General features: G+C 43.8%; 1 protein-coding gene across 5 annotated transcripts in view; it reads left to right on the top strand.

The window, feature by feature from the left end:
* The first annotated feature begins 10,830 nt into the window (after positions 1-10,830).
* The window catches only part of GRIK1 (glutamate ionotropic receptor kainate type subunit 1), a 178,038-nt gene continuing 161,504 nt past the window's right edge, over positions 10,831-27,364 (top strand). For 4 of the 5 annotated variants that reach the window (XM_074858159.1, XM_074858160.1, XM_074858156.1 and 1 more), the window contains exon 1: positions 10,831-11,079. In XM_074858159.1, the coding sequence (XP_074714260.1) occupies positions 10,950-11,079 (130 nt within the window). In that variant the 5' untranslated portion in view covers positions 10,831-10,949. The remainder of the gene's footprint in view (positions 11,080-27,364) is intronic. The other variant, XM_074858161.1, reaches the window with a different exon arrangement.

The raw sequence follows: 27,364 nt of genomic DNA, 5'->3' as shown, positions 1-27,364 counted from the left end.
ACTGTCAGCAATTTAATCCCAAATCCATGAAGACAAATACCTCATTGATATTGGTGTAAGATGTATTTGTTCAGGCTATGTTATTGCTCCACAGATACATCAGCTGAACTTTAGTATTATATTAAGCAGCCTGAAAATACCTTTCAGTGCAACAAGGGATAAAACCAGCTCAGTATAACAACTCAGAGATGTTGGATTTTGTGCCCCTGGATTATACTAATGTTCAGGATAAGAGTCTGATTGATTTCACATCATTATGTCTGGATTTTAAGTTGCTTTGGCTTGTAATACTGAAGTCTTAATTCCAATGGGAAAATTTCATTGATTTGGAAGGTTTAATATTCCCTTGCTGTCATTAATACAGCTCTAGGTACATTCCATTCTAAAATGTAGTAGGGTTGTAGCCCAGAAGGAGCTGTGCCCTTAGTAGCATGAACTGGCATAAGTCCATCAAAGACAAATGGAGCTATACTGAATTATCTTGCCCTAAGTTCTATCCATGTAGGTAATCAGGGAGACTTGCAAGTATATCCACTTATGGGCACAGAGTAATTAAGCTTTCTATTTTTTTTTTCCCAATATGTTGTTTATAGTGGTGAAATACCTTTCCGTTCTTCTTTCCTCCTTGGTCGAACGTGTAAAGGCAGAAGTAACTGAAAAAAATTCTATTTATCATGGTGAGAAAATCAGCACTGTATAGATTATGTAAGTAGGAAAGAATCAGGAATTAGGGTCAACTGTGCTGATTAACTTCTCAGCTTGTGAAAGCATTTTATTTGTTCCTAAAAGACACTGCACTAAGTATCATAGTCACAGCTACAGAAGTTGCCCTATATCGACTGGATTATTTCAATTAACCTGTACTTCCAGCTCATTAAGGACCACAACAAGTCAAAAGAACTCTAGAAAGACTGGCAGTGGATTTCTCAATTACATCATTGTTTCAGATATGATCATCTTCTCCTGACCCTGTCTTTGATTTACATAGTGAGCTATCAGTGTCATGGCTAGGGAGGAAAAAGATACGCTTAGAGCCAGTTTGAATCTTATTATATATAGTGCTTTCTCCAAAGGGGCATTTTAGCAGCTGGTGATGCCAGCCCTAACTTTTGACACAAGACAGAAAAATGGGGGATTTTGCCTGAGATGTATTATCTCTTCTGTTTCCTACAGAAAAGGCAGAAAAGTGCTTCTAGTGGGTCAAATAATGGGAGAGTCATCAGCTAGTTGCAAAGGATATTCATGCAGCAGCACAATAGAGTGGACAGAATGTGAATTAGTCGGCAGTCAGGACAAAACAAAAACCCAGGCAGGAATGGAGAGTATGGAGAATGTGACTGTTTTCAACTCACAACATAAAGCTAATACCAAGGTCTACGGCATCATTAGTTATATGAGAGGCAAAAAACAAAACATGCAAGAAATTGGTTTGCAGATGCAATAGAGCAGCTTAAGTTCAATTTGAACACTGCAGAGGAGATTCACTTTAAAAATATATACAAGTTGCTTATAGAAATGCAGCTTGTGTAGGCTTTGTGTTATCAAAACAACCATAGAAGAATATCATATTAAGGCATAGGCTTTAGGATAACACAATATGTTTGTACATAAGAACTTCAGAAAGAAATGTTCTGAAAGAACATTTCTCCTTAACTTGGTTACATTTAATACTGGAACTGTTTTCATGTATAATTTCTTTTGTAATCACAGCAAGTATATCAGATGAGAAGCTTACTTCAAAGATCAGAATATGAAAGAACTTCATCCAAACACCAAAGTCAATGGAATGGGCAGTCCCCCAAGGAGCTGAACACAGCTGGAAATGAAATGTTCAATCTCAATGCCAGCAAGACCAACATGATGTTAGCTGCAAGGGGAGGACCATCTAAGAGCAAACTCCAGGCACTGTCTGTTCAACCTGTTATTGGAGTTAGGGTAAATATCTGCACTGCACAATCTAACAGCATCTAGACACATGGCATGAGCAGGAGCTCATGCACCTCATTATCAGACACATGAATAGAAGGTACTGGACACACTGTGCTGCCCCAGCTTTTATGCATTACTAAGAAATACAGTAAATTAGCCTGAGGAGAGCACTGTGTTAGTAATGCTAGGCAATAGAATGACAGAGGTGTCTTTACATGGCATGGCTTGGTGACAGAGGAGCCATGATGGGATGTTATCCTGCTTTTCCCAATCATCTTGCCTGGAGTTGTATCCTCCCCATTGGGCTCTGCACCTCCATCACCCTCTGGGACAGACCTGTGTAACGCCATGGGTCAAGATACGGGAGCTGTGTGCAGGGCTAGCTTGTACAGACCAAATGCAGTCCAAGGTGGCTGGATAATGTTTGATCTTGTACTTCTCTGCATATATAAAAGTACACATTCATCAATACATATTGAGGACCCTCGTCTGTACGTGGAGGAGTCCAAAATAAGAAAGTTTCTCCAAGTCCACCCAAGACTCAGCAACATTGCAGCACTGACATCTGTCTATAAGCACTCGTCTCAATGTTGAGATCTAGTCCTGCTGAAAACCCAGCAATGGGCATGGGTTATCTATCAATACTAATAAAGCTGTTGAGCTGTGGCACAGGGAGAAGCCCGGGTGGGTCCTCACATTTCACCACAACTAGCACTGTGGGAAGTACAAATGGGATTACTAATGAAAGCTCCCTCTGCATCCCCCAAGGAATAAAATCCTTCCCCTTCCTCTCTGCCACATGCCAGCCTCTCTGCACCTCAGGGACTATTTGATCCTTGGGTTGCAGCCACAAGAGCATACTGTTTCTGAGATATATGGCCTCTAAATAATTTTTGTCTGTTTCTCCAGCCCCACTTGCCTGTCTTCTTTCTTCATCTTTCCTTCTAGGACTCCCATTTCTCCTCTTCATCCTTCATTTTTAATAGGCTTCCTTCTACCTCTTTCCTTTCCTTGACACTGGTATCCTAATTTACTCCTCTAGTATTTATGCCAGCTCTTAATAAAAATTAAACATGATCAACATCAAGTCAAAAATGGAAGGCCAAAGGTGCTTTCCCATGTTCTCCTTGACTGTGCAGGTGAAGTATGGTGCCTGCTTTACTGCTCATCTGTCTACTTTTTCTAATATAAGTTTTTCATAGAGAGAAAAAGATCTCCCTGTGGCTAGGGATTGAAGAGGGGAAGAAGCACAAGTGATCCCACATTCAACCAATTCCTCTCACACATAGAGTAGATGAAAGTTTGCTAACACATGATTGTGGAGTTCTGAGCAGGACTGCTATGGTAGTGATGCATACTGCTTATTTCCAGCACTGCCCACATGTGTGCCTGTGACAATGGAACCCCTGTCTGAGCTGGAAGTGCTGTGCATTGCCACAGAAAAAACAATAAATACAAATAAATACGACTCAGTAACTCAGATTATTAAAAATGCACACATATATAATATATACATACATTATATTATATATATGCAAGTATGTAACATGTAGATATTAAAATCTTCTAAGCAGCTTTCTAAATTAGTGGTGATAGGTGTATATATTTAAACGTGTTTACCTATACACATAATCAAAATCCCATATATTGGGTTTTATCACAGATAACATGTCATATTTTATTATTTGTGGATATGTAAAATAGATCATGCAAATGTCAAGTGAAAGATAAAGCTTTCCCAGAGCAAACACAGTTTCTGTGATCCTTAAAATGCAGAGCTTTAAAACCAAAAACTACTGCTCTCTGTGAATTTAATTTTGCCAGGTGCTACATAAATGATGATGTGAGCTATCAAAATATAAATCATACATGTTTAAAATGAAGCATTCACTGTAAAAGGCAAACTACGGTCTTTCTTAAGCAGTGGAAGATTTTTGCCTTAATCCTGATTCATGTCTGTGGATGAGTGGAAAAAGGACTACAAATGCCAGAACTGCTCTTGGAACTCTTTGCTACTACTCCAGCTGCCCTGGGAGTAGGGGCATTTAGGTCTGGGGTGGACTGAGCTTCACAACACAACGGCTGAGTTGCAGAAAGGAGTAGGGCACTTCTGAGGGACCTCCAAAGTTTGCATTAACCCCTGAGATCTTCTGGAGCAGGGAGGTACCTACCACCCCAGAGCTGTTCCACATGGTAGTAAGAGGTGAACTATCTGCTGGAGTCCTTGAGAGGACAAGCAGAAGCTCCCCCATCTCTTTCTGCATTGCTGACTGCATCAGAGCAGGAAAAAATATATTTCTGGAGAATCAAGGGAACTAATTCCCCTGCTCTTCATCCAAGAAGAAAAGGGCAGAAAATAGCAGGTTCATAATATCCTTTCTCCCTCAGGTCCCACTCGATTTCATCAATGCTGGGGTACTACAATAATAAAGTGAAATACTCTCTTTTTGACATTTAAGTCACTCTTTTGAAATAAGTGTGGAAGGAGAAAAATGAGTTAGGACACATTTAAATAATAGTGGGTAGAGATTTGGAACAGTCATTAATTTACCCTACCAGCTTACTCATAATTAATATTAACTCAGTGGCAGAAAAGAGAAATATACACTGGGGAAACAGTGCAGTTTAATAAAAAATAGTATTAATTCTTCTCTGCATTATCTGCTAAAAGGGTTTTTGTCTGTAAAAAGGAAATATGACGAGCTTCTCGGGGCAGAAGCATTGCTCTTGGTTAAATGTTGGAAGCTCACATTGACCTCACTCATTTTAGTGGAACTTTCTAGATTTCTATTAAAGTGACTAAGCAGAATTTGATAAAAGTCCCTTCTTCAGTAGAAGAGGTGCTAGGATGTTCTATGTATATACAGTAGAAGCTTTCTTTTTCAAAAAGTCTCTAGTGTATCATATATTGGAGAAAAAATGCAATAGGTCTTTGACTGAGAAAGGTTTTCAGTGGGTTGCATTTGAGTTGCAGGTTATTTATGTCTTTTAGCTAAATAGTATGGTGGATAAAAGTATCTACTGCTCAGGGAAAAGCAGTTTTGCAGATTAATGTTAGACTGGTTCAATGGAGTGGATCAATGTTAGTTTGTTAAGAGATTCGCTGTAGCATTTTTAGTGAAAAGAGTTTGGAGAGGGGAGAACTGCATTTTTAGGTTTTGGAACATAAATAAAGAGAGCACTTGAACCAAAAAGAGCTTTTTAAGATGTGATGTTTAAACTTGCTGTAATCATGGTGCTGTTTTCATTGGGGAAACAATTTATATTTACTTTCCTATGTGTTATGATGCTTTAGTAAAAATACTCGTGTCTTAACATTTTTAAGTTTAAAAATTAATTCAACTTCCTCACTTACATGAAATTCAGTAGTGTTTTGGTAACATGCTGTTAGAGAGGGAAAAAATTATAAAAATAATCTTTCACTTCAGCTGAAGCAAAATTGAAGGCATGTCAGGGGAATCTGGAATAATTCCACTCAAACAGCTCTCTCCTCTCTCCTGCCAATGCCAGCATGGTGCTCCATCACGCACATCTACCAGCTCTGCTCTGCAGATCAGATATCTTGTCTCATCATGTCGCCTTACACAGATCTCTGCAGCGTCTCTCCCAGGATAGCTGTTCTTCATGGGCAACGGCACCCTCAGAGGCATAAAGGTTATTTGTGTTCCTGCTGGCTGCAGGGATGCTTGGGGCTTGCTCCTTGTGTGTTCCCAGTCAGTTAAGTGGAGGATAAATTTCTCTCCTCTCCTCTCCTCTCCTCTCCTCTCCTCTCCTCTCCTCTCCTCTCCTCTCCTCTCCTCTCCTCTCCTCTCCTCTCCTCTCCTCTCCTCTCCTCTCCTCTCCTCTCCTCTCCTCTCCTCTCCTCTCCTCTCCTCTCCTCTCCTCTCCTCTCCTCTCCTCTCCTCTCCTCTCCTCTCCTCTCCTCTCCTCTCCTCTCCTCTCCTCTCCTCTCCTCTCCTCTCCTCTCCTCTCCTCTCCTCTCCTCTCCTCTCCTCTCCTCTCCTCTCCTCTCCTCTCCTCTCCCCGCCTCACCTCACCTTCTCAAGCACAGTGATGTGGTGTCAGGACCAGAGACAAGACATGTGGAGACCCAGAAATTAATTTTGCAGGGGGGTAAACAGACAGAGTTAACAGCAAGGAGGTGAGGGAGAAACAGCAGAAAGCATTGAAGAGGTCAATGGACAGATGACGGGAGTGGAGGGTGGGAGATACCTGGGCAGTTGGTTGGTCTGAGAGGGAGAGAGTGTTCGAGATGGAGGGATCGGAGATACTGCACCATCTTTACAAAGTTCATCAGATGAACAGAGCCCATCTCTGGCAGTGGCAGGATTTTTCAGACATGTGGGACAGGTTCACTGTGATGACAGTGCTGGGTGAGAAGGTCTCTGTGGAGGGGCAGCACTGTGGTCAGGCACAGGAGAAGGTGTGAGGTGGCAGGATGTGCAGGGGAAGTCTGAATGCTGATGGAGCAGCCAAACCCAAGCTTGCAACCAAAGGAGCCACAATGGATGCCAGGGCTCAGCAGATGAAGAAAGTGACAAATCATTTAGGCTTTCAGTTTCTATCTCCTTTGGAGTGTTATTTATTTTGCAAATGATCTTGAAGGAAAATATTTGAGCAAGTGGAAAGAGAAAAGGACATGAAAGGCATGTTTTTGTCTCTTCTCTTACTCTTCATTTTATTTCATTTTTTTCCTGAGGTACATTCAGAGCAAAAGATTTTTTTGAAGATCCCAACTATTTGTTGGAAGAGCAGAACGCTGATTTGGTGTGGTTATTTTTAGATGATGCTATCAATTTCTGTGTTATCAGGTGTTGCAAGTAGGTTATGAAAGACCTGAGGAAGTCTGATTCATTATGTTTCCATTTGGAGATTTTACTACTGAGATATTCTACAATCTATTGCTGACTCTTGTACTGCATGGTGGTGGAAGGCTGTTGGGAAACAAATGTGGAAAACACAGCCTTCCCAAGTGAATGATAACTGCAGCCTGTGGCCTCAACTCAGTAAAAAAGTAGCTTAGACTGGATAAGGTCTGGTTAAAGTCCTGAGGACAACAAAACACAGCTAAAATTTCTTGGAACTTGACTGAGAAATTGAGAAAATGTCCAGATTTTCTGGAAACTTCAGGTTTTCCTATTCATTGGCATACACTTGACCTTCTGATATTTTGACCACATCCAAACTCAAAACCAGAATTCTGAAACGGATGCAGAATGTGAGAGAGGTTGTTTACACCCCCAGACTCAGTCATGAGGCCCTGATATCAGACAAGCTTTTAACTATTAGCCTAATAGCATTACTTTAACTGCAAATTGCATAATAATTACACATTTTATCTAATTGGAATTTGATGTTGTGAAACAAGAATAAAGACCCCAAATTCCTGTGTAAAGGACTCTGTGTTACTATTTCTGATATTAATGTGCTATGTGATAAGAACAGACTTCGATTATTATGCACACTGTCTTTCATTCTCAAGGTATTTCAACACATCTTGCTAACACATTCATCTAAATATTGGCAATGCAATGAATGATTAAGCAAATGTGGCAGCCAGTATGAGCTGAACAACAGCTCACATGTTAAGCTCTGGACATTCAAACCTGCTTAACTGTGAGAAAAAAGATTGGCAAGAGACCTGGCCTTTTTCCCTAGTCTTTCTGAACGAAGTCTGAAAGGAGATTAAAGGTTCGAGAATATTGATAACTGGAGACCAGCAAGATCAAATCTATTGAAACTTCTCTTTTTAAAATATCAGCCAGCAATAAAACAACACTCCTTGTAAAGCATGCCATGATTTTGTGGGATAGAGCTTACTGGCTGATTTACTATCTTGCAAGCAACAGAAGAGCCATATGGATTAGGGTTTACTGTAAAATTAGAAACTTGGAAGATAATTCCAGGGAAATTTCAGTCACTTTAAAACTTGTTCTGTCCTTTTGTGTTTCAAAATGGTCCATTTCTAATTCTAAAACACTTTTTTTCAGAACTATTTTCAGAAGAGGAAATGTTTTAAAACTCAGAGTGGGCAATTTAAAAACCTTCTCCTTCTCCTCCTGTTTTCCTGTGAAGAACTGTGAAAACACAACCTTCCACTCCATGTCTGCTCCAATCAGTACAGGACACAGGGGTCATATACACAAATAAAACCAGAAAAACTGAGCAAAAAAGTTTTCCCACAATAACAAACGGACCCTTTTTCATTTTAAAATTTGGCCAGTCTTTGCAGCATTACAGCCAATTTTCCCATAATTGTTTGTAGTTTCTTAAAAGTCATTGCTCTTTATGTACAAAGCTGTGGAATACACCCCAGGTAACACTTGGCCACACCCTGAACCAGAAACTAGAACCTCTTTCAACTTTCCTATGAGTCACTCCTGCCATAACGGGTTAGCAGAGTTTGAGCTGTTCAGGTTTCTACTACTGGTAGCAAGTGTCCGCAGACCTCTGCCACCCTCTCACAGTCATTACTAAGCTCTTATTTTTCCCATTCTGTTCAGTCCATGTTCTTAAGGGCTTCAAAGAAGCAGAAGACTAGAACCAGTGGTATTTTCAAAAGCATATAGTTCTGGTCAACTTCTTATCTCACTGAAATGAATGCTGAGGTGTCTTTGACTTTTGCAAGAACCATTTACGACGAGGACAAGTGGTTTTGAAACTACCAGTAGGTGTATTTTCCCGATGAAATACTTTCCTTGTTTTCCTTCAAAATAGTACCATTTCTTAGTCAAGTGGAACTTACATGACTTTCCTTTGGAAACCAGTACTTTCTGTTGTATCACTGTTACTTGCCATGCCAGCATGACTGTGAAAATGAGACTTGCCAGTCCAGTCAGAGCTACTTCTGCTGCACAGTTCTGTGCAGTGGAAGAATGTGTACCCGAAGGGTAGCTGTTGTTAGCCATTGCTCAGTGGCTGGGATTTTCCCGAATTAGGAGAGGTACGCCTTCTCTCATGTATAACGATTTGAAAGGCAATGACAGATTATAAAATTGTACCAAAGTTACCAAGCCATTCAGTCCAGTCCAGGGTGGCCTGACGGATTGCTTTTCTGCCTCCTACATGAGAGCGTACAATGTAGTTATTAACCACACGAGTGATTTAAAGTAATTGTCACCTTTAGTTGGTGTGATGTGTGTGAGACAGGTGAGGGTGCCAGCTGAGCCTGTCTCTCACCCTCAGTTAGGGCCCGTCCCGCAGGAGCAGGAGATGGGGGCAGCTGGTAACACAGGGCTGCGAAAGTGGGCGCGGAGCTGGAGCAGTGATGCTGATGTCCGCAGCTGACACACAGAGCTGCGGAGCAGTGGTGGCCCCAGAGGAGGCATGGGCCGAGCTACGTGCCGGCACCGTGGCAGGGAGAAGGAGACGAGGCATGAAAGCTAAGGGGAAATGTAGCTGTGTCACTCTGGGGGCTGGCAGGGAGCTTGCACCTGCCGGTGGATTTAGCTCTGTTCCTAAGGTAAGGAGGTCTCTCAGGTAAACAAACAAAAAATAAACATCATGGGCAAAAATTCTCCAAGATGCATGTAAAACATGCTGTATGAAATGTAAAGTGGAGCACTAACTAGTCTCCTGGCTGGGAATCTCAGTAGTGAGAACTCCTGAATAGCCTAAATTGCTCTGTAAACAGTAGAGGCAGGCTTTTCAGGAAACATTTGAGACTGACTGGGAGATATAATGTAGACGCCTGCATTTCCATTGCACTTCAGCATGTGCTGCGACTGCTCCAAGGAGTTCATTTCTGGAACAATAGTTAGACAGACTGGAGATGAATACAAAATAAACAAATTTAAATTAGTTCAATTTTGGATCTCAGCTATGCAATTTTGGTTCTGTTGCTAGGTGGGAGTCATTCTCCTATTACGCTTTTTTCTTTTTTCAGATCAGCTCAGGACCCATAATTTAAGAACATCTAGTCACCGGGGAAAACCTATCCGGTGGCCAAATCAGGGACAGGCAGTGTTATGGTCCCTGTGCCCAACGGTTCAAAACTAGCCTTAACTTTTCATCACTTGAACTCTCTGAACTCCTGATCCCAGGTGAGCAGCCCTGCAGTCCCTTTGCTGAGGCTCCTGTCACATCTGGGGACATGCATGCACTGTGGGAACACGTCTCCTGTCCCCCACTTGGTTGCAGAGGTCTAGGGTAGTAGACAAACTGCAGAAAGTGCTGCCTTCCCTCTACCTTGTCCCCACAGGTGTCCCTCAGCCTCCAGATATTGGGGACCACTGTCTTATCCCATGTCCGCCCCTCCCAAAAAGGGACCTGCGGACATACAGGGGCCTCCTGTCCCAGCTTCACCTCTTGTCTGCATTTCAAACCTGCACACAACCAGGAGGTAAAAAACCAGAAGCTGTGGGGCTGAAGGGCAAGGTTGGGGGGCGGGGGGGAGCTTCCCCCAGGCCGAGGAGGGGCCTCCAGCCTTGCTGGGACAGCACATCGCACCTCGCAGGGCGAGTCGGCTGGCGGGACCGGGGGCAGGGAGCAGCTCTGACCCTCTCCCTGGCACTGCCCTGACACTGCCCTGTCCCTGTCCCTGTCCCTGTCCCTGTCCCTGTCCCTGTCCCTGTCCCTGCCCTGCCCAGCGCGGGCGGCGCTGGTCCAGCGGGCCCGGGGAGCAGCAGGACAGTTCTGTGTGCGTGTGCCCCCCCTCCCCGTGTCCGTCCCCGTGCCCGTGGTGCCCCGCCACGCCGCCCGTCCCGGTCAGCCCCCGGAGCCGCCTCACCCCGCCCGGGGCCGCCCCGCGGGAGGAGCCGCCCCCTCCCGCCCCGTCCCTCCTCTCCCCTCCCGGCGGCGGCGGCGGCGGCGGCGGCGGGGGGCGAGGGCAGCGGGGCGGTGGGAGCCGCGGGTGGCGGCGCAGCGCAGCGCGGCAGCGGCGGGAGCGCGGGCGGCGGGCGCGGAGCCCCCGCGCCATGGGCGGGCGGCGCGGAGCGGCGGCGCGCAGCCGGCCCTGCCGGGGGTAGCCGCCCGCGCCCCGCACCCGCGGAGCCCGGCATGAACTGAGGCGGGCGCGGAGGATGGCGAGCACCCTCGGCCCACGGTGGCCCCTGCGCCCGGCCCCGGGCGGCGGCGGCGGGGGGCTCCTCTTCGTGCTGCTCTGCGCCTCGGCCGGCCTGCCCCGGAGCGGCCAGCAAGTGCTGCGGATCGGTGAGTGCCGCCCGCGGGCCCTGCGCGCCGCGCCGCGCAGCGCTGCGCTCCGCTGGCTCCCGCCGCCGGGGCGGGGGGCGGCGGCGTAGGGGGCTTCTCGCCCCTGGGCTCTTCCCCTCCCTCGGCTCTTCCTCTCCCTCCCGCCCCGGGCGCTGCGCGGATGCTTGCTTGTGCCGGGGTAGCGGGACCCGCGTACTTCCCGCGGGGCGCGGGGCTCGGCGCAGCCCGCGGGGAGCCGCCGCGCCGGGGCCGGGGCTGCGGACGAGGGCGGCTGGGCTGCCCCCAGCCCACGGGTTTCCTCGGCGGGGCGTTTGTCGGGGAGCGGGGCGCAGCCCGCCCCGTTTGCTCGGCTGCCGGGCTCCGCGGAGCTCCGCGGGTGCCGCTCCCGAAAGTTTGGCGGGGTGCGCGGCGGCGGGACGCGGGGAAGTTGGGCTCGGGGATGCGGCGGAGCGGAGCGGAGCGGGGCCGGGGCGAGCATTCCGGGAGCCGCTCGGGGCTGTGGCCGCGGGCGGGGCGGGTGTCCCCCAGCGCTGAGGCGCTCCGCGGGTGCGAAGTGCGCCCCAAGCCAGCCAAGCACCGCTCCCCGCCCGCGGCGGGGGGCGCAGGGATGGTTCCGTGACCTTAAAATGCACGGCGGGAAGTGCAGGGGTTCCCTGGGTCGGTCCGGAGAGCGAGCAGCTGTAGCATGCGGGGGGGCAGCCTTTTAGGACGGGGGTGTGTTTGCCCTGCTTTGCCCTCGGCCCCTAACCCAGGGGTGGGGGGAGCCCCGCGAGTGCTGTACATACGTGTAGCCCCAGAAAACGGGGATTTATTTTTAAGTAGAAAACTCCGCACCATGGAAACGGGGCTCAGTTCACAGGAAGCCTCTCTCCCTACAGTGGGTTTCTTGTGTCAGTCAAGTGAGACAGTGAATACAAAGTATCAAAAGAGTTAGGGGTTAGGAAAAACTGTGGAAAGGATGTAGGCAGAATCTGTCACACTTCTGTTTCTCTGCCTATCCCTCTTTTGCTTGACAAACACTGAACATGGAGCAAAAAAAAAAAAAAAAAAAACAACAACAGAGAAAAGAACCTGTTTATGCCACCCGGGGAGATGCATTCCTGAAGGCGCGTTCCTTCGGTGCGGAGTAAAAGATTGATGCCTTTTGACCTGGCAAGCGTTAACGCCACTCAGCTTTCCTCACGCCAGTGATCCTTTGAACATCAAGTGGCAGGCTCCTCGTATGCTTAGAGACCAAGAGACCCGATGACTGAAACATTTAAATAAATTAAGGGGCTCAGTCCCTCAAAGTGCTGAGCAAAGGCAGGGCGGGGGCGTGGGGGAAGAAAAGCTGAAGGCACCCAGCACCTTGCAGCTGAAAATCTATAGTAAGTTCATAACTGTCCATATTCAGTGTATGCTCACTTTTTTCTCACGGGATGCAGGTGAAGTTTGCTGTTTCTCTGCTCACCACTACAGTGTAAGCGTGCCCCGTTTGGAGCTGAGGGCAATGTCTGTGCACAGGCACAGAGCACATGAGACATAAAGCTTTCTGCTCTCACAGACCGGTAAATTCAGGTCCAACGAAACTTGTGAAAGAAAGTAAACCATGTTCAATTAACTTAGCCACACGCTACAGCAGGATGCTTTGGAAATACACAAGCATCATCACTGCTACTAGGCAGCCTTAACTTGCTTAGCTTGAAAGGGAATAGCCTCTGAAGGTAAAAGGACCATGCCAGAGTTTAAAGGGAAACATATTTGTTTGAACGTAGTCTAAATGCTTAGCTCTGTGCTGGATGAAGCCTCGGCTTCACAGCTGGCATCAGCATTGCAGGACCCAGGGGGAGATTTAGGATGTGCACTCCTCCCTCTGTCAACCTCCCCATTGCATAACTTGCTTTGCTTCTGTTTGGTCTAGCGAGGCGCCCAGGCAGTTGCCCACATTGCTTTTCCCTAAAATTGCTCTGTGTGGTCTGTAGAGACTCTCTGCTGCAAGATGTGTGTGTACCTCTAGTTGGGATGCACTCTGTCAGTGCACGCAGCCATGGTACCCTGGTACTGATTCGACTCTGTTACTTCCACCACAATATAAACAATGAGAAGTGTGACAACCTGCTCAGCTTTCAATCACAGCAACCAAATACACTTCCAAAGAGATGCTCCTTGTGTGTTACATGGTTGTGAATGCATAAAATATTAAATGTATTCTTATTACTATAGTTATCCTGCCTATAAAGTAATCATGTTATAAAATATTAATCCTTCACATCTATTAAAAGCAGCAAGTTTCTCTGTGGAATCTGTCACTCTTAGAGGTGACGAACAGAAGTAATGGCAATAACTGCTCCAACACTCTTTGTGATAACGTAGTCAAATAATCCCAAAACATTTCTGACAGTGAAGGAAATGCTATTAAGCCATCAGATTTTCTTCTTCATGTTTTAGTTAATTAAGGAAAGGAAAGCACTGCTATACAATGGTGCAGCAGTTTGCACCTGAATTAGTACACTGGTAGTTTAATTGCATTTTCCACTGTTAGGGAGCTTTTGGATTTTTTTATTATTTTTTTTTTCTGGCATATAATACAAAGAAATGGCATTTAATTAGTTGAGAAAGGACACGCGAGTGATAGAAATTCTAGCTATTTCTCAACATCTAGCTAATGACTACTTTTCTAGCCCTCTAAACAAGAAAATGAGGGATGGCAATGTGACCAGTAAAACCAACTCTTTAGGACAAAAATAATGGATTTTGAGATAAGATATAGTGTTCAGTTTTAGGTAATACAATACTTAAATTTTAGTGTCTTACTAAGTATTTCTTTCACATTCATGTTAAAAAGCTTTTCCCTTGATATATGAAATAATAGAGCTGTCCAAGGAAATACCATCTTTATCGACACATAACCCATTAGACCATATTATATAAAGGTATATTTAAAGTTCATGACCTTAATATTTTTGATTTAATACTAAGGAATTTCTAGTTTTTACACTGAGTCAACCTACTTTTCTTATCTATCCTACTTGTACCACTTGTATAAAATAAATGAACTTAAATAACAGAAGGAAGAATATAAATTAAGATAAACAGCTGCTAAGTTGCAGAAACAGCTTCCAAAGCACTGAAATCTCAGCAGCAACAAAATTTATTTGTAATACTGTATGTCCTTAAGGCCATTACAACTTATGACTAGGTTATAAGAATATGCTTCAGTGATATTACATGAAAAATTATAAATGGTAGTCATTCAAACTACACTCTGGGTTAGAACTAACCAATATTTGAGAAACTATGCAAGTTTTTAACATATCACTGGAGTTAATTAAAAAGAGAATGTGGCAATTTTCAACAAATACCTGTAGGAAGTTATATGTGGATCAATCTTGGACTTAATCTCTAACAGCTCCTGAAAATGAGCAAATGAGTAAATTTTAGATTTCATAGAAACTGCTCTAGGTGATGAAATAGGTACCCTTCTGTTCCTACTGAAAAAGTAATTTTCAGTAATTTGTGTGTTTCTGTAGTTAAATGGAATATTTAAGTATGGGTTCATACTCTGCACTGATTTATTCCTTATTTAAGCAAAATTCCCAATGGTTTAGTGGATGCAGGATTAGCCCCACAATATTTCTCTCCAGTCAAGAAATATAGATTTAAAACAGACACATATAAGTCAACCTAGCCTGCAAAATATTATTTTCTAATAAGTTGAAAATTTCAATATAGATTTCAAAATATGTCTATATGTCCCCAAGCAGGACTAGAGCTGTAAGGTTTTTTCCTGCCTGATATGACCATTCCCACACTGTAAGAATGATAAAGACAAAAAACTAATTAATTTCACTGCAAATTTGCTACTTTTTGTCAACTCTTTTTGATATTTTGTTTGTGAAGGGAATGATATTAATACACATTTGAGCTTCATCAGTGTGACATGGCAAAAACTGTATTTGGAAAGTCTCGATCATAATTGAATATCATTAAAAATGTTAATTTTCAAAAGTATTTCTTACTAGGTGTCTACAAATTATTCTGTTCCATAATATTGTCAGAAGTGGGACTGGATTTTCTATCATTAGATGATGAGGCATTAACTATGTTTTGTTCACCAGATCCTGAATGCTCAGTGGTTTATCATTTCACTGTAGTACAATTTGCCTAAATTTCCTCATTCTACACTTAACAGAAAACTATTTTGTTACAAATATTTCTAAAGGATTGCTACCAATATGTCCAAACGTTAATTTTTATGCGTCTCCCGCCTCATTGGATTTGACAGTGCTATACAAGTGTGAGACAGTGCAACATTTGGCTTGCATTCTTTAAATAGTTAATCAAGTTAAAAATACCCTATAAAAGGCAGATGAAAAATGTATTGCCAGCACCTTAGTAGGGCACTCCTGCTAGTCTATACTTGTGCAACAAAAGGTCAGTGGAGCCGAGCAGCCTCAATGCATACAGGGAGCTCAGGGAAAACACTTGACTGCATAATGATTTGCATGGTTTCACCCTAAATTATTAAAATCAAAATCTCATGGGTGATTTCTTTGTGTTCTGCCATTTAGGCTTGATGATGCAGAGGGGTGGATTACTTTGGCTTCCATTACCGTTGTATTTCCAGGCTTTTATACCGTGGCAGGCGTTTGCTGTACTGGGTTGCTCCGCTGGGGAATATTAAAAAGTTGTGAAGCCAGTGCTCAGCTGATGTAAATGGGCATCCTTTTATTGAACTCAAGGGAGCTATGCTGGTTTAAATTGCCTGAATAGCTGCCTGGACATTAATGTATTGAGAATGGTGAAACTTTTGTAATTCCCCTGACTGACCTACCTACTTACTATCCTTTCCTAATGACAGGTAGGATCCGACACATCTTTAGCTCTTGTTTTATCCAAGTGCACTCTACAGAACATTTCTGGAGCTCAGTCCCAAGGCCAAGCACTGGTAGTTGCAGAGTGCATGAAGCTCATCAGCATTGCGGTGACCCGCTACACCGTCAGCTCTTGATGCCTCAGTACGGGTGTTCGCTGGGTGGCTGTGCTGTGGCCAGAATGTCTGTATCACTGGGGTGGTGTAAAGCGCTGTGCAGAATTTGAAGAAACTATAGAGAAGACCTTCACTTCCCAGAAAATTGGCAGTTTGCATCTCTGTTGTCAGAATATACTTACGTCCTAAATATCTGCTTTAGCATGAAATAGATGAGCTGTAAAGGCACATGATAGTCTTCAAAGAGAGCTTGATGATTATGCAGCAGGCAGCCAGCCGCTCAGGGCTGTATTAAGAACACCAAGCTCCAGCTGCTTCTGTCCTGGACCACTTGTCAGTAAAGGTTGATGGAGAACAGCAATGAAAAGGTCCTGAGACCAGAAAATGAGAACTAAGGAAGCAAGGCTGGATTTGCCTATCTTGGACCAGAGCTAGGACGGTTTAGACAGCACTAGGGGAGATAAAAACAGTTTAAAAATATGTCACAAACATATGTTAGTCCTGCATTTCACATCTTGGGAGATATGTGGTTAACTATGGCAAATTTCATGTATCTATCTTGGTGGAAAGTCAAGTGGGTTATAGGAAAATTAAATGGAAAGCAAGCCAGGGCATCGATATCTGTGCTGCAGTATTTTATTATTTTTCTCTTAACTTATGCAAGGTGTATCCTAATGTGCCCCTGTGCAAAATAGGTCCATAGCGCTGCAGTAAGCTCCAGGTAGGCGGATAAATAGGACATCCTGCTGTGGTTCACCAAGGCTTCAAATGCGTTTATGTAACACTTGTGATCAGTTCAGACAGTTAAGATTTTGGTAAAATACAGAATGAAATCTTCAAAACAATAAAATTGATTAATTTTTGCTAAAGGATAAGGATTTTTCATCAAACATTTTGTTTATGCAGAATGGTTGATAGTTACCCTAGTACTTTTTCAATTAAGAATTCATGCGCAGTACAGTGATCATTGCAGGAGAAACAATCCTTATAAATAAAATGAGAAACAATCCTTATAAATAAAATAAAATTAAATTTCTCTGAATTTCATTTCTTGCTTAATAGCCTATTTGTAGTGTTCAGGTGTAATAATTTTTTTTAAATTGCTGCGACTTTCCCATAACGCCTAATTTCACTTATTCAGAAGGCATTTGCCTCAGCATCAGTTCTTGCTGTAACTATAAGCTCCTCCATATGGCCCTGTCTTCATTTAACATTTTGCATTCAGACCGCAAGTACAATATCAATACTGTTTTTTCATTACAGCCTGTTTTGTATGTCCTGGTCGGTAATAAAGCTTAAATCCTGCTCTGCGTGCGCACCACCCCCCCCCCCACCCCGCCCCAATATTTTAAACAACTGCCTCTAATCTTCTTTTCTTGGAAAGGCTTGATTTGACCAACTAGACTATAGATTGTACTGCAGTAAAAAAAAAAAAAAAAAAGAAAATCCTATCCAAGAACTGATTAGTTTTACTCTACAGCTTTGGATCTGTAACCCGCAAGCCCAGTATGTCCTAGTTTTTGGTTGACTTTAGATTTTAGTTTGCAGTAATGAGTTTATGATTTTGGAAAAGCTTTGCAGTGGGAACGTTATTACCCCTCCCTCTCTCTTTCTTTCTCTTTCTGCTGAAGGTGATACAGTATTATCTAGAAAATGATTAGCTTTCAAATGATGAATTTGCTTTCACTGAGCAAAAATCAAAATTAAAACTGTTTCATTATTCCAAATAGGCATCTTTTTCATTTCAGCTAGAGGAGTGAGTATCTGATAGGACTGCTGAAGTATCTTTTTTTTTTTTTTTTGATTCCTCTGACAGTGCAGAAAGTTCCTTGTATTATCTGTACAGCTTTACCTGTACTGAGACACTATATTAGGGTGGCACAAACACTGGGAAATGTGAATCAGTTATGTGGCCCAGCAGTATGGACAAACAGAAGTGTTCTCAAAGGCTCAGTTTTGAGCTTCTTTTCTTGGGTCTGTCAGGCTCTTTACAATTACACCTTCTAGTTGTTTTTTCCCTTGGGCTTTCAGACTGCACCACCACCTCAAGTTTAAAAGAGGAACGTTATAAATTCTGTTAGCATTGAAATTTTTGCCACATTCCGCCATCAGATCTGCACATACAAACTTGGTCTATTTCAAGGAAAATTATGTTTACAGCACATTGATTCTGGCTGGAGTTCAAGATCAGCCATCCTTCCATATTGCTCAATGGCATGGAGGTCCTGGTGCAATGCTGAGTAGGTGGAAGTGACAGTCAGAGTGCAGAAGTACCTCCAGAAATATGGAGCAGGACTTGTTTTGAATGAGCAAGTGTGCAAAACTCATTGTTTTACCTACATATGAAGGAGCAGTGAAACTTCCCACAGCCGTTATGTCCAAGTGACACTTCTGCTAGAAATGTTACCACAGATGCCGAGGTTTGCTTTGGCTCTCGGGTAGAGAAGTAACAGAGCCCTCCCTGAATTCAGTGGTACACCACTGAGACCTTAAAATCACTGTGATTTTGCATGCTGTCCTACAAACAAAAAAAAACCCCAACAAACCAAAGCCAACAAAAACCCAACACTTTTTTTTTTTTTTTTTTTTTTAAAAGAACAAGCATGCTAAGATATAGTAAGAGCTATTCACTACACTGTAAGTAATACAGGCTTTTCAGTTCTAAATGTTTTGGACAGAATAAGCAGGAAAAGACACTAGTGTATGCTGTGGATCAAAGGATTTGGAAAAAAAAATGCTGTTTTGAAAGAACAATGTTAGGTAGCTATAAGAAAAGAAGAAAAAATGTTTGAAGATAGGAGTTTATTCTCCCCTTCCCCTGGGATGAGCAATGGAGCAGAGTCTCGCCGGGATGTTTATATGGCTCTTGCTGCCACTCACTTCTACCAAAGATCATCTCCCCTTCCCCTCCCAGGGAGAGATGTGTCATTAGTGTCCTCAGGATGCAAGCCAGATCCCCAGGTGAGTAATTAGGCTTGCCTAATCTGCCACTGATGTTTCTGCAGTTAATGGCAGTCTGTATGTCAGCTCAACATATCCTAAGTTACTTTAGTTGCTTACTTCTTCAATGCTAAGTGTCTTCTCCTACCTGAGGCCTTTATGGTCCATGAGATTGCACACAAAAGCTGGCAGGTTTCGAACTCTCTGCTTTCCTGCAGTGAATAGCAAGAGCAGTCCATGCATCTGGGATTACAGCTATGTCTCTAAACAGGTAAATCAAAGGTTGCTACTTCTCTTTATGAGTCTTGCCTTGCTATAGCTTTGCCTAGCTATAGTAACACTACTATTGTATATTGTAATGCAGTTGAACAATTAAACAATGAAAAACTACTATGAATTGTGCTATCTTTAAGGGAAGCTGGATTATATAAATTGGGTTTAGCAGGGAAATTGGTGGGTTTGGGGCCTACCATGCAATGAAAGGTTGCATTGAACTAGTTTCCTTACTGCTTTGTCTCATGTAGTATGAAATATGTTATATTTCAACAAGAATTGTAATGAATAATAACAACACTGAGATCTTCTGAAGCAGTAGAGCTCAGAGTAGTTCACAAAGCACATACAATTAGTTTTATTTTATGATTGGGGAAGCCAAGGCCAGATAACTGAAGTGTTTTGCTGGCAAACTTGTGGCAAAGCTGGGAGTGGCTCCAGGTCTCTCAAGTGCTATTACCCCAGACCTCTGCCCACTGCATCACAATTTTGTCATTTCCTTATCGTTTGTATATTAGGTGAAGATTTGCATAGATCCTTTGGAAATTAGTAGTATGAAGTGGGAAGTGTTGCTGCTATAGAGATCCAAGTGTGTTTAACTAAACAGTTTATAGGTAGGTGTTCTATTGCACACACTTGGAGCTCAGCCCTGGATGTGCAGTGCAAATCAGACAAGGCTGAAGATTTTCCCTGACACTGGAGGATTTTCTGAGAAAGCAGAGCACGTGCCTTCCTCTCCAGATTTGGGTAGTGGCCAAATATTAGGTGCTTATCTGATCTTAGCCAGAAGCCCCTCCGAGGCCACCAACATCCATGGCCCTTGGAAGTGCCTTTTCACTGCTCAGATTTCTTCTGAGCATCTTTTCAGCATCATTTGCCATGTCCTTTCCAGCCTCCAGCTTCACATCTGCTCAGCAGAGTGGTGTTCTGCTGAAGATCAGACGTGGTAAGTCTTAACAAGGGATGGACACCTTTTGTGTACAGAAGAATTTCAAAATTTTTTCCTTGTTTTGGTACTCCCACAGACTACTCCATTATGGCACACATGACCTCTGTAATTATATATATTTCGAATACAGAAACATTTTGTTACTTATGCCTTTTCTAGAAGAATATTATGTACATTGGCAAGGTGGTTAAGTGTTTTGCTAGGCTGTAATGCCCAGCAAATACAGCAAACCCCATGAATGGGCCTGACTCGTTCTCTTGCATCGTGTTTGTTCCAGCACTGTGTTTCCCCCTTATTCCCCAAGAAAGGGTCTAAGCAGTTGGAAAGAGGCTTTCAGAGCATTCGAGCCATGTGCAGCGATGTAGACTGTACCATCAAAACTGTTGAAGTCTTTACGAAATATTCAGGTGTCCTTATAAAATTCTACAGCATGCTAGCTAGGAATTAACTGTAGGTTCGGGAACTACACATTTCAGTGCTCACAATCCTTTGCTTTCACTGTCTTGGTTTCATCCCTGATGAAGAAATGGAGAACTGAAAATCAGATGCACTGAGATGTAAACATCCAGAGGAAAAAAAAACCCCAAAATGCAACTTTTGCTTTCACAAAAATAACCTTTTCTCTGCTCTCATTCAAGAAAAAATACAAGAGAAGCCAAAGCTGTTTTAATCCTCCTTCCTGCCATACAAATGGCTTTCTCCTAAATGTCTTGGGGGCCCTGTGCCAACCCAGTCATTTCTATAACGGTTATGAATAGGAAGCTCAGGCCTGACGGAATGTGAAAAGTAGTTTACGTGAAATAGTTACTTCATTTTCGAGGAACTGCAAATTAATCCTGATTTCTCTGGAATGGTACCAAGAGACTAATCTCAAGACATCTGAGTCCACATCAAGCTCAGAGGCTCCCTATCAGTAGTCAGAGCAGAAGTGGCCAGGTTGCTGCAGCAACAGCGTGACATATGTAAAACTCCATTTGATTATGTCAGTATCACAGAGAAAGATGTTTAAAAGTTAGGTCAGGTTTTTTAGCTGTACTATACTTTTCCAGAGACTGCCAGTCACTGTCAGATTGGCCAATGAGTCAAAATGCATGATGAATAACTTCAGCAATCTCATGGGGATAGCAAGTTAGCTGTCTGCATAAAAGAATATAGTAATAAGCTATTGAGAACTATTAAAGAAACTAGTGGTAAGCCACTTAAGAATTCTCCCCCACAATCCAGAGACAAATAAAATTACAATTTCTAATTAAAATATTTTCATGTTGTATTTTTGAATGCTTTTTTTCATGTTAGGATTCAGAAAGAGCATAGGAAATTACTGAAAAATCAAACAGATGATCTTTGATAGTCTGTTGGAATGGGAGATGAATGAGTAAATATCTTGTACAGGGTGCAAGAAGGAGATGGAATCACTGCTGTACTGTTTTTCCCTATGGTTCTTCAAACACGTTTTGTATGACAAACTGTGCTCATGCTAAACAAAATGGCTTTGTTAATAGAATGTTATATCCTCAATTATTTGTCCATACTTAAAAATATTAAATGCAAAAGGTGATAGTAAAAGAGTGCAGTAAATGAGGCAGAAATCCTGAATAATAATGTATGTAAGTTAGGTAACAAAGGATGGGATTTTGAAGTTGCTCAGTCAACATTAGTTTGATATTTCCCGTCTTCTGGGGTTTCACTTTTTAATCTTATGTTTATAGAAAAATCTTCTGGTATAATTCTCTATCACTGTGTAAAAAGCAATCAGAAATGCCAGGAACATTCCCCTCACATCCTATGGGCACAGCAAGGATCGCTAGTGCAGTGCAGGATGGAGACCTGTGCCATCTATCAGCAGTAGATGTGGCTGTTCTCCCTACAGACCTGGCCCTAGAGGAGGATGAGACATGCTTCTGCTGGGGTTTTTCCAGAGGCATTTGGTGATGGGAAGCTGGCTGGCAGTACAATGAAGGGGCAGCAGGCTCCTGGCACATACTGCTGCAGATACCAAACCAGGCAAGGGACAGGCTTGTTTCTGAAGCTCTGGGCAACACGTGCATCGTGCAAATAGGTACAGTAGGTACTTGTTGTGGTTAGAGCTCAGAGGGCAACTGGCACCATGCAGCCACTCACTCCACCCTTCCCCAACAGTGCCAAGAAGGGAAAAATAAACAAAGATGCCATTCACTCCCCCGCCTTCCCTGTTAGCACTGAGAAGGAGGGAAGCAAAAGACCCAGGAAATTGAGATAAGGACAAGGACGGATTATGTCATCTTTTAAGGCACAGGCAAAAGACAGACTCGTTAGGGGAAGAAGAAAAGAACATAAATTTAATACAGACACTAACAACAACACTTAACAGAGTACGATCATGAGAAGCATCACCACATCTTGAAAACACCTTCCCCCGCCCCTCCCTTCTTTCAGCAGCTTTGCTCCCGATATCTCTACCTCCTCCCTCCCAGGGGTGCAGGGGGCAGGGAATGGGGGTGCGGTCAGTCCTGATGCTTCTTCCACCTCGGGATGGTGGAGGGGGAGCTTCTGGCATTCCTCTCCTGTCCCAGTGTGGTCCCCCTCTCACAGGAGACTGTCTTCCACAAACCAACTCCAACATGAGTCACTCCCACGGGCACGTGGGTCACCCCCCATGTTGCAGTCCTCCCAGAGCTGAACTACAACAGCAGGGCATTCTTCCCATGGGGTCCCGGCCTTCTTTGGGTGCAGTCACCTGAGTCGGGGTGGGGGCCCCCACAGGCTGCAAAGTGATATCTGCTCTGCCGGTGACCTCCATGGGTGGCAGGGGGGGTGGCCCTGCCATCTCACCACAGGATACAGGGGAGTCTCTGCTCCAGCGCACCTCCCCCCCCTTCTCCTCCTTTCTTCCACTGTCCTCAGTGTTTGCACAGATGTTCTCCTCACAACTCCCACAACTCCTCCCAGGTTCTCCTTCTTAAATATGTTATCACAGAGGTGCAGCTAGTTGGCCTGGCCTTGGTGCAAAGGCGGGTCCGACTTAGAGCTAGGGGAGCTTCGAGAAGCTTCTCACAGGGGGCCACTGCTGTAGCCCCCTCTCTTGCTACCAAAAAACCCTTGTCACTCACTCAAACCAGGAGAGTACTTATCTGGCCATTGCTAAAAAGCTGTCACTGGCTGCATTCACAGCACCAGGCCATCAAATTTTAAGTCCCTGCATGAAGATATTCTTGGTGAAAACATTCTCGGTGGAGAGATTATCAGAATGTTTGTAGTTTGGACAAAAAAAGGTATTTGTTATTGTCAGGAACAACTAAAACCTCCTGTATTCAGTCTGAGACACCTGCAAGATAGGGGAAATGTCGCTTTAGGTGGCTAACATTTGGCAGAGTTAGAAGCAGCAAAGACAAGGTTGCTTACTGGACAGCATCTGGAGTCCTTTCTTACTGACAGCTGCTGCAAGGTCTTACAGACAACGCTTACAAAAGATGAGGTAGATCTCCCTTGTGGGAAAGCACTTTTGCCTTTTCTGGGGTGAAGCACTTCTAACACCTAAGTCATCAGCCAGCATGAGCCTTGCCAGTCTTGTAAGTCTGATCTGGATGGTTCAAGTTTCAGGTCTGTTGTCCAGTGAAGGACCATGGAACCTTGAGGTACAGTGACAGGATGGTAGCTTGTGGCAGTGCAGACAGCAGGGCAGGCCTACTAGGACAAGCCAACACGGGCTATTCTTCTGACATGTTGCACGCTGAAATACTGTGATCTTTACAGTGACATGCCGTTTCCTTTACTGGAGCTTCATCTGATTAAATAAACCCGTTAAAGATGGGCATTTGTTCTTGAATGAGTTTCCATTTGTCTGCTAATGACCAAGTAGTGTAGAAAGAAGTGCAAGGTTTCCTGCTTCTCCATTTGGAAATGGTTCAGCAAAGGTCCCTCTGAGGACACACAGACAGCACTCTTGTCTGTAACACATCTTCCCTAGGCCCAGTGGCAGGGATCTGGGCAGAGAAGGAGCTCACTGCAGAGAACGGCTTAGTATCCAGTGTGTATAAACCAGCATGGGGGGGCACTTTGAAAAGAGACCGCTCAGCCTGTGACTGTGCTGAAATTCAGTGGGGGTGACTTGCTGGTCTGTGATCTGCTGCTAAGCCATCGCGGTGGTGGTGTCGGGATGACCTCAGCTCTCACCCGCAACTTGCTGCCGCACACAGAGTCCCACGGAGCCGAGCAGATGGCATTGAACGCAAAGTTCAATTTGCACATGACTAAAGATTTTGTCCACAAAGCTGAAGGAGTCCACAGTTATAAGGAAGCCGAATGTCGATGCAGCTCAATGCATTGAGTGGATTGTTTCTCTGCGCAGGAACCTTTAAGCTTCCCAGCCTTGCCCCCTCTGTTCCTGCTTCCCCTCTCTCTGAGCATGGAGATGATCAGCCTATCTGGTCATGTGCTCTCGCATATGATTCGATCCTGCCAGCAAGGCCACTTTCAGAATTTTGATGTAGAAATGATGTCTTTCTTCTTGCTATCTCTGATCCAACAACTTGTACACAAAAAGCTTTTTATTCTTCCGAAGCTGCTTCCTTTCAACTATGCCAAACCACTCCAAAAACTTATCAGTGGGGCACTGCAGCTGAAGTCTAATACGAGCTGATGCTTTTCCAACTGTAACTATCTTGAAAATTTTCATTTCACATCCAAATTGTTTACTTATCTGCTAGAAACATATGTTAAGAGAAGTTAAGGCTCTGTTGCCCAAGGTGCATTTTAATACAGGGAAAGAACTGCTTCAGATATTTCACATTACATCTTCTAGCTTTATCTGGTGCTGTAAATTATAAAGTTGCTCCATTGAACTGATTGAAGATTAAATTTTTGAACACTGTTTTCTGAAGAATGCAGATCTTTCTCTTTGAAATGAAGAATCTGTGCTGCATCAATGTGGCTCACTGCATACTTTGCTGCCCAAGCCTTTCTTTTTTCTATTAGGGTGCCATGCTGTTCCCTGGGGACCATGTCCTGTCGTTGATCTATGGACTGACATTAAAAAAGCATTTGCAGATGGAGTGAGTGTGGGATGTGCCCTGAACAACAAGTGGTCTGGGAAACTGTAACCCTTATGCTGTTGTCTTGAAATCAGAACTGTCATGAAGGAAAACTAGCAATAAACATTTATCTTCTCATCTGCGTAGACCTTCTCCTATAGATGCCCAATGTATGTATGATACATGGATGTGTTCTAAAAAAAACAATTGCTTGTAGCATTGAAGTGAAATACTTATGCAGTGCTGTTTTACTCAGATGCACGCCTCTATCAGGCTGAATTCCTGGCTTCCAGCCCTCTTCTCTTAGCTCTCCCAATGTGGGGAGATCTCATCTGTGTTTGTTTCCTTCTGTGCCTAACACAGGCCCCTGGGAGGAAGCTGAGTTTATGCCCCCTTTAAAGCAACATAGTACCAATAGGATCGAGTGTTGCAAACAGTTCTGTTGCCTCTGCCTTTTACTATGAATTTAATCCCTTTTCCTCTTACGAGTTGTCTCCCACGTATGCACACATGCATACAAAAGCCAAGACACTACAGCTGCCCCAGACGCTGCTAGCTCAAAGTTGCAACATGACTATCTGGTGCAAATACTTCACTGGGCTAGAGGATGTTAACCAACATGAGAAGAATACCAGCACTGAGGTTCCCCATGGCCTCTTCTCTGTGCCGTCCTCATCACCTTCATGGGAGGAGCAGAGGGGGAGACATGACAGCATGGCACCTTGTTTCCTCCCCATGTGGCAGTTGTCCTCCCCTTCTTTCAGGAGCAGTGCATGGAGGAGCAACAGCATCTCTTTGCCATTGAAGAGAAAGCAGTGATGGCAAGCATGCCTGGGACTGCTGCAGGCAGTGTTTTTCTGGGTGAGTGGATCAAGGCCATGTCTGCTCTGTCAAGTTCTCCATCAGCAGAGACACTCAGGGCATGCAGCATACATCTCAACCTTTTCAGGAGTGCTGGGGTTAGCACAAAATCAAAGGAAGGCAAAGAAAATGTTTTCTACTAATTAGATGGCTATATACTTTATGCCCTCTAGTTCTTGGCTTTAAATGGGAATATTTCTGTATGTAAGCAGATTACTTCTGTGTTAATCAGGGTGTTTCATAGCCTATTTTATGTAGGCAAAAGTTAGTCCAGTTTTCCATAACGTATTGAAATACTTTGCACAGCAAGATAATGAGAAAGGCTGGTGAAAGAAAAGGTAATTGTTCATTATAAATCCAGAATAATTAGTATGACAACTACTGTTTTAAGATGGCTTGTGTACTAATTTATTTCTACAAGTCTGGAAGCAAAAGGGTGATGAGATCCCACCTTTTCTTCCTTCTCACAAAGGTAATTTCAGGAAGCCATTGTATGAATCTTTGTCCTGAGTATTTCTGTGTGTGCTAAATTTTTATTATGCATTGTCAGTAAACAGGTGAACCTTGTATCTGGTCAGCTGTACTTCTCCTTAGCACTTTCCCTCTTTTCTGAAAGAAACATCATCCGAGTCAGTCTTGATCTGTTTTCTGGGTTACATATTGTTTTACAAATATCATGTGCAAGAAAACAAAAACTTTAGAAATAATGCTTATGACTTATTGAAACTGCTCCCAGAAACAAACACAAAACATTGCCTGGCAGGGAGAAGTGAGGGGAAAAGTGTGAGAAACATTCCTTCGAGCACCAGGGTAAGAAGGGGAGGAGGAAGAGGTACTCCAGGCTCCTGAGCAGGAATTCCCTGCAGCCTCTGGAGAGAATACACAGGAGCAGGTATCCACACTGCAGCCGTGGAGGACCTCAGGCTGGAGCAGATGGTTATGCTTTGAAGGAAGTGTGGCCCATGGAGAGCCTATGCTGGAGCAGTTTTATCCTGGAAGACTGCAGCCCATGGAGAGGCCCCATGCTGGAGCAATGCAAAAGTATGTGGAGGAAGGAGCAGCAGAGAGGAGCTGCTATGGAATGATTGCAACCCCCCATTCCCTATCATGCCTGTACTGCTCAGGCGGGAGGAGGTAGAGGAGTCGGGAATGAAGAAGTGAATTTGAGCCTGGGGTAAAGGAAGAAAGGTAGTGTTTTAATTTGTCTTTGTTTCTCACTATGCAAATATATTTTTGTCTGAAGTAAATTAAATTAATTTTCCCCAAGTTGAGTCTGTTTTGCCC

This window comes from Strix uralensis, chromosome 2 (genome assembly GCF_047716275.1).
Source record: "Strix uralensis isolate ZFMK-TIS-50842 chromosome 2, bStrUra1, whole genome shotgun sequence".
Taxonomy (NCBI): Eukaryota; Metazoa; Chordata; class Aves; order Strigiformes; family Strigidae; genus Strix; species Strix uralensis.
The sequence above is the reverse complement of the archived record's forward strand: the minus strand, read 5'-3'. Positions and strand labels throughout refer to the sequence as shown.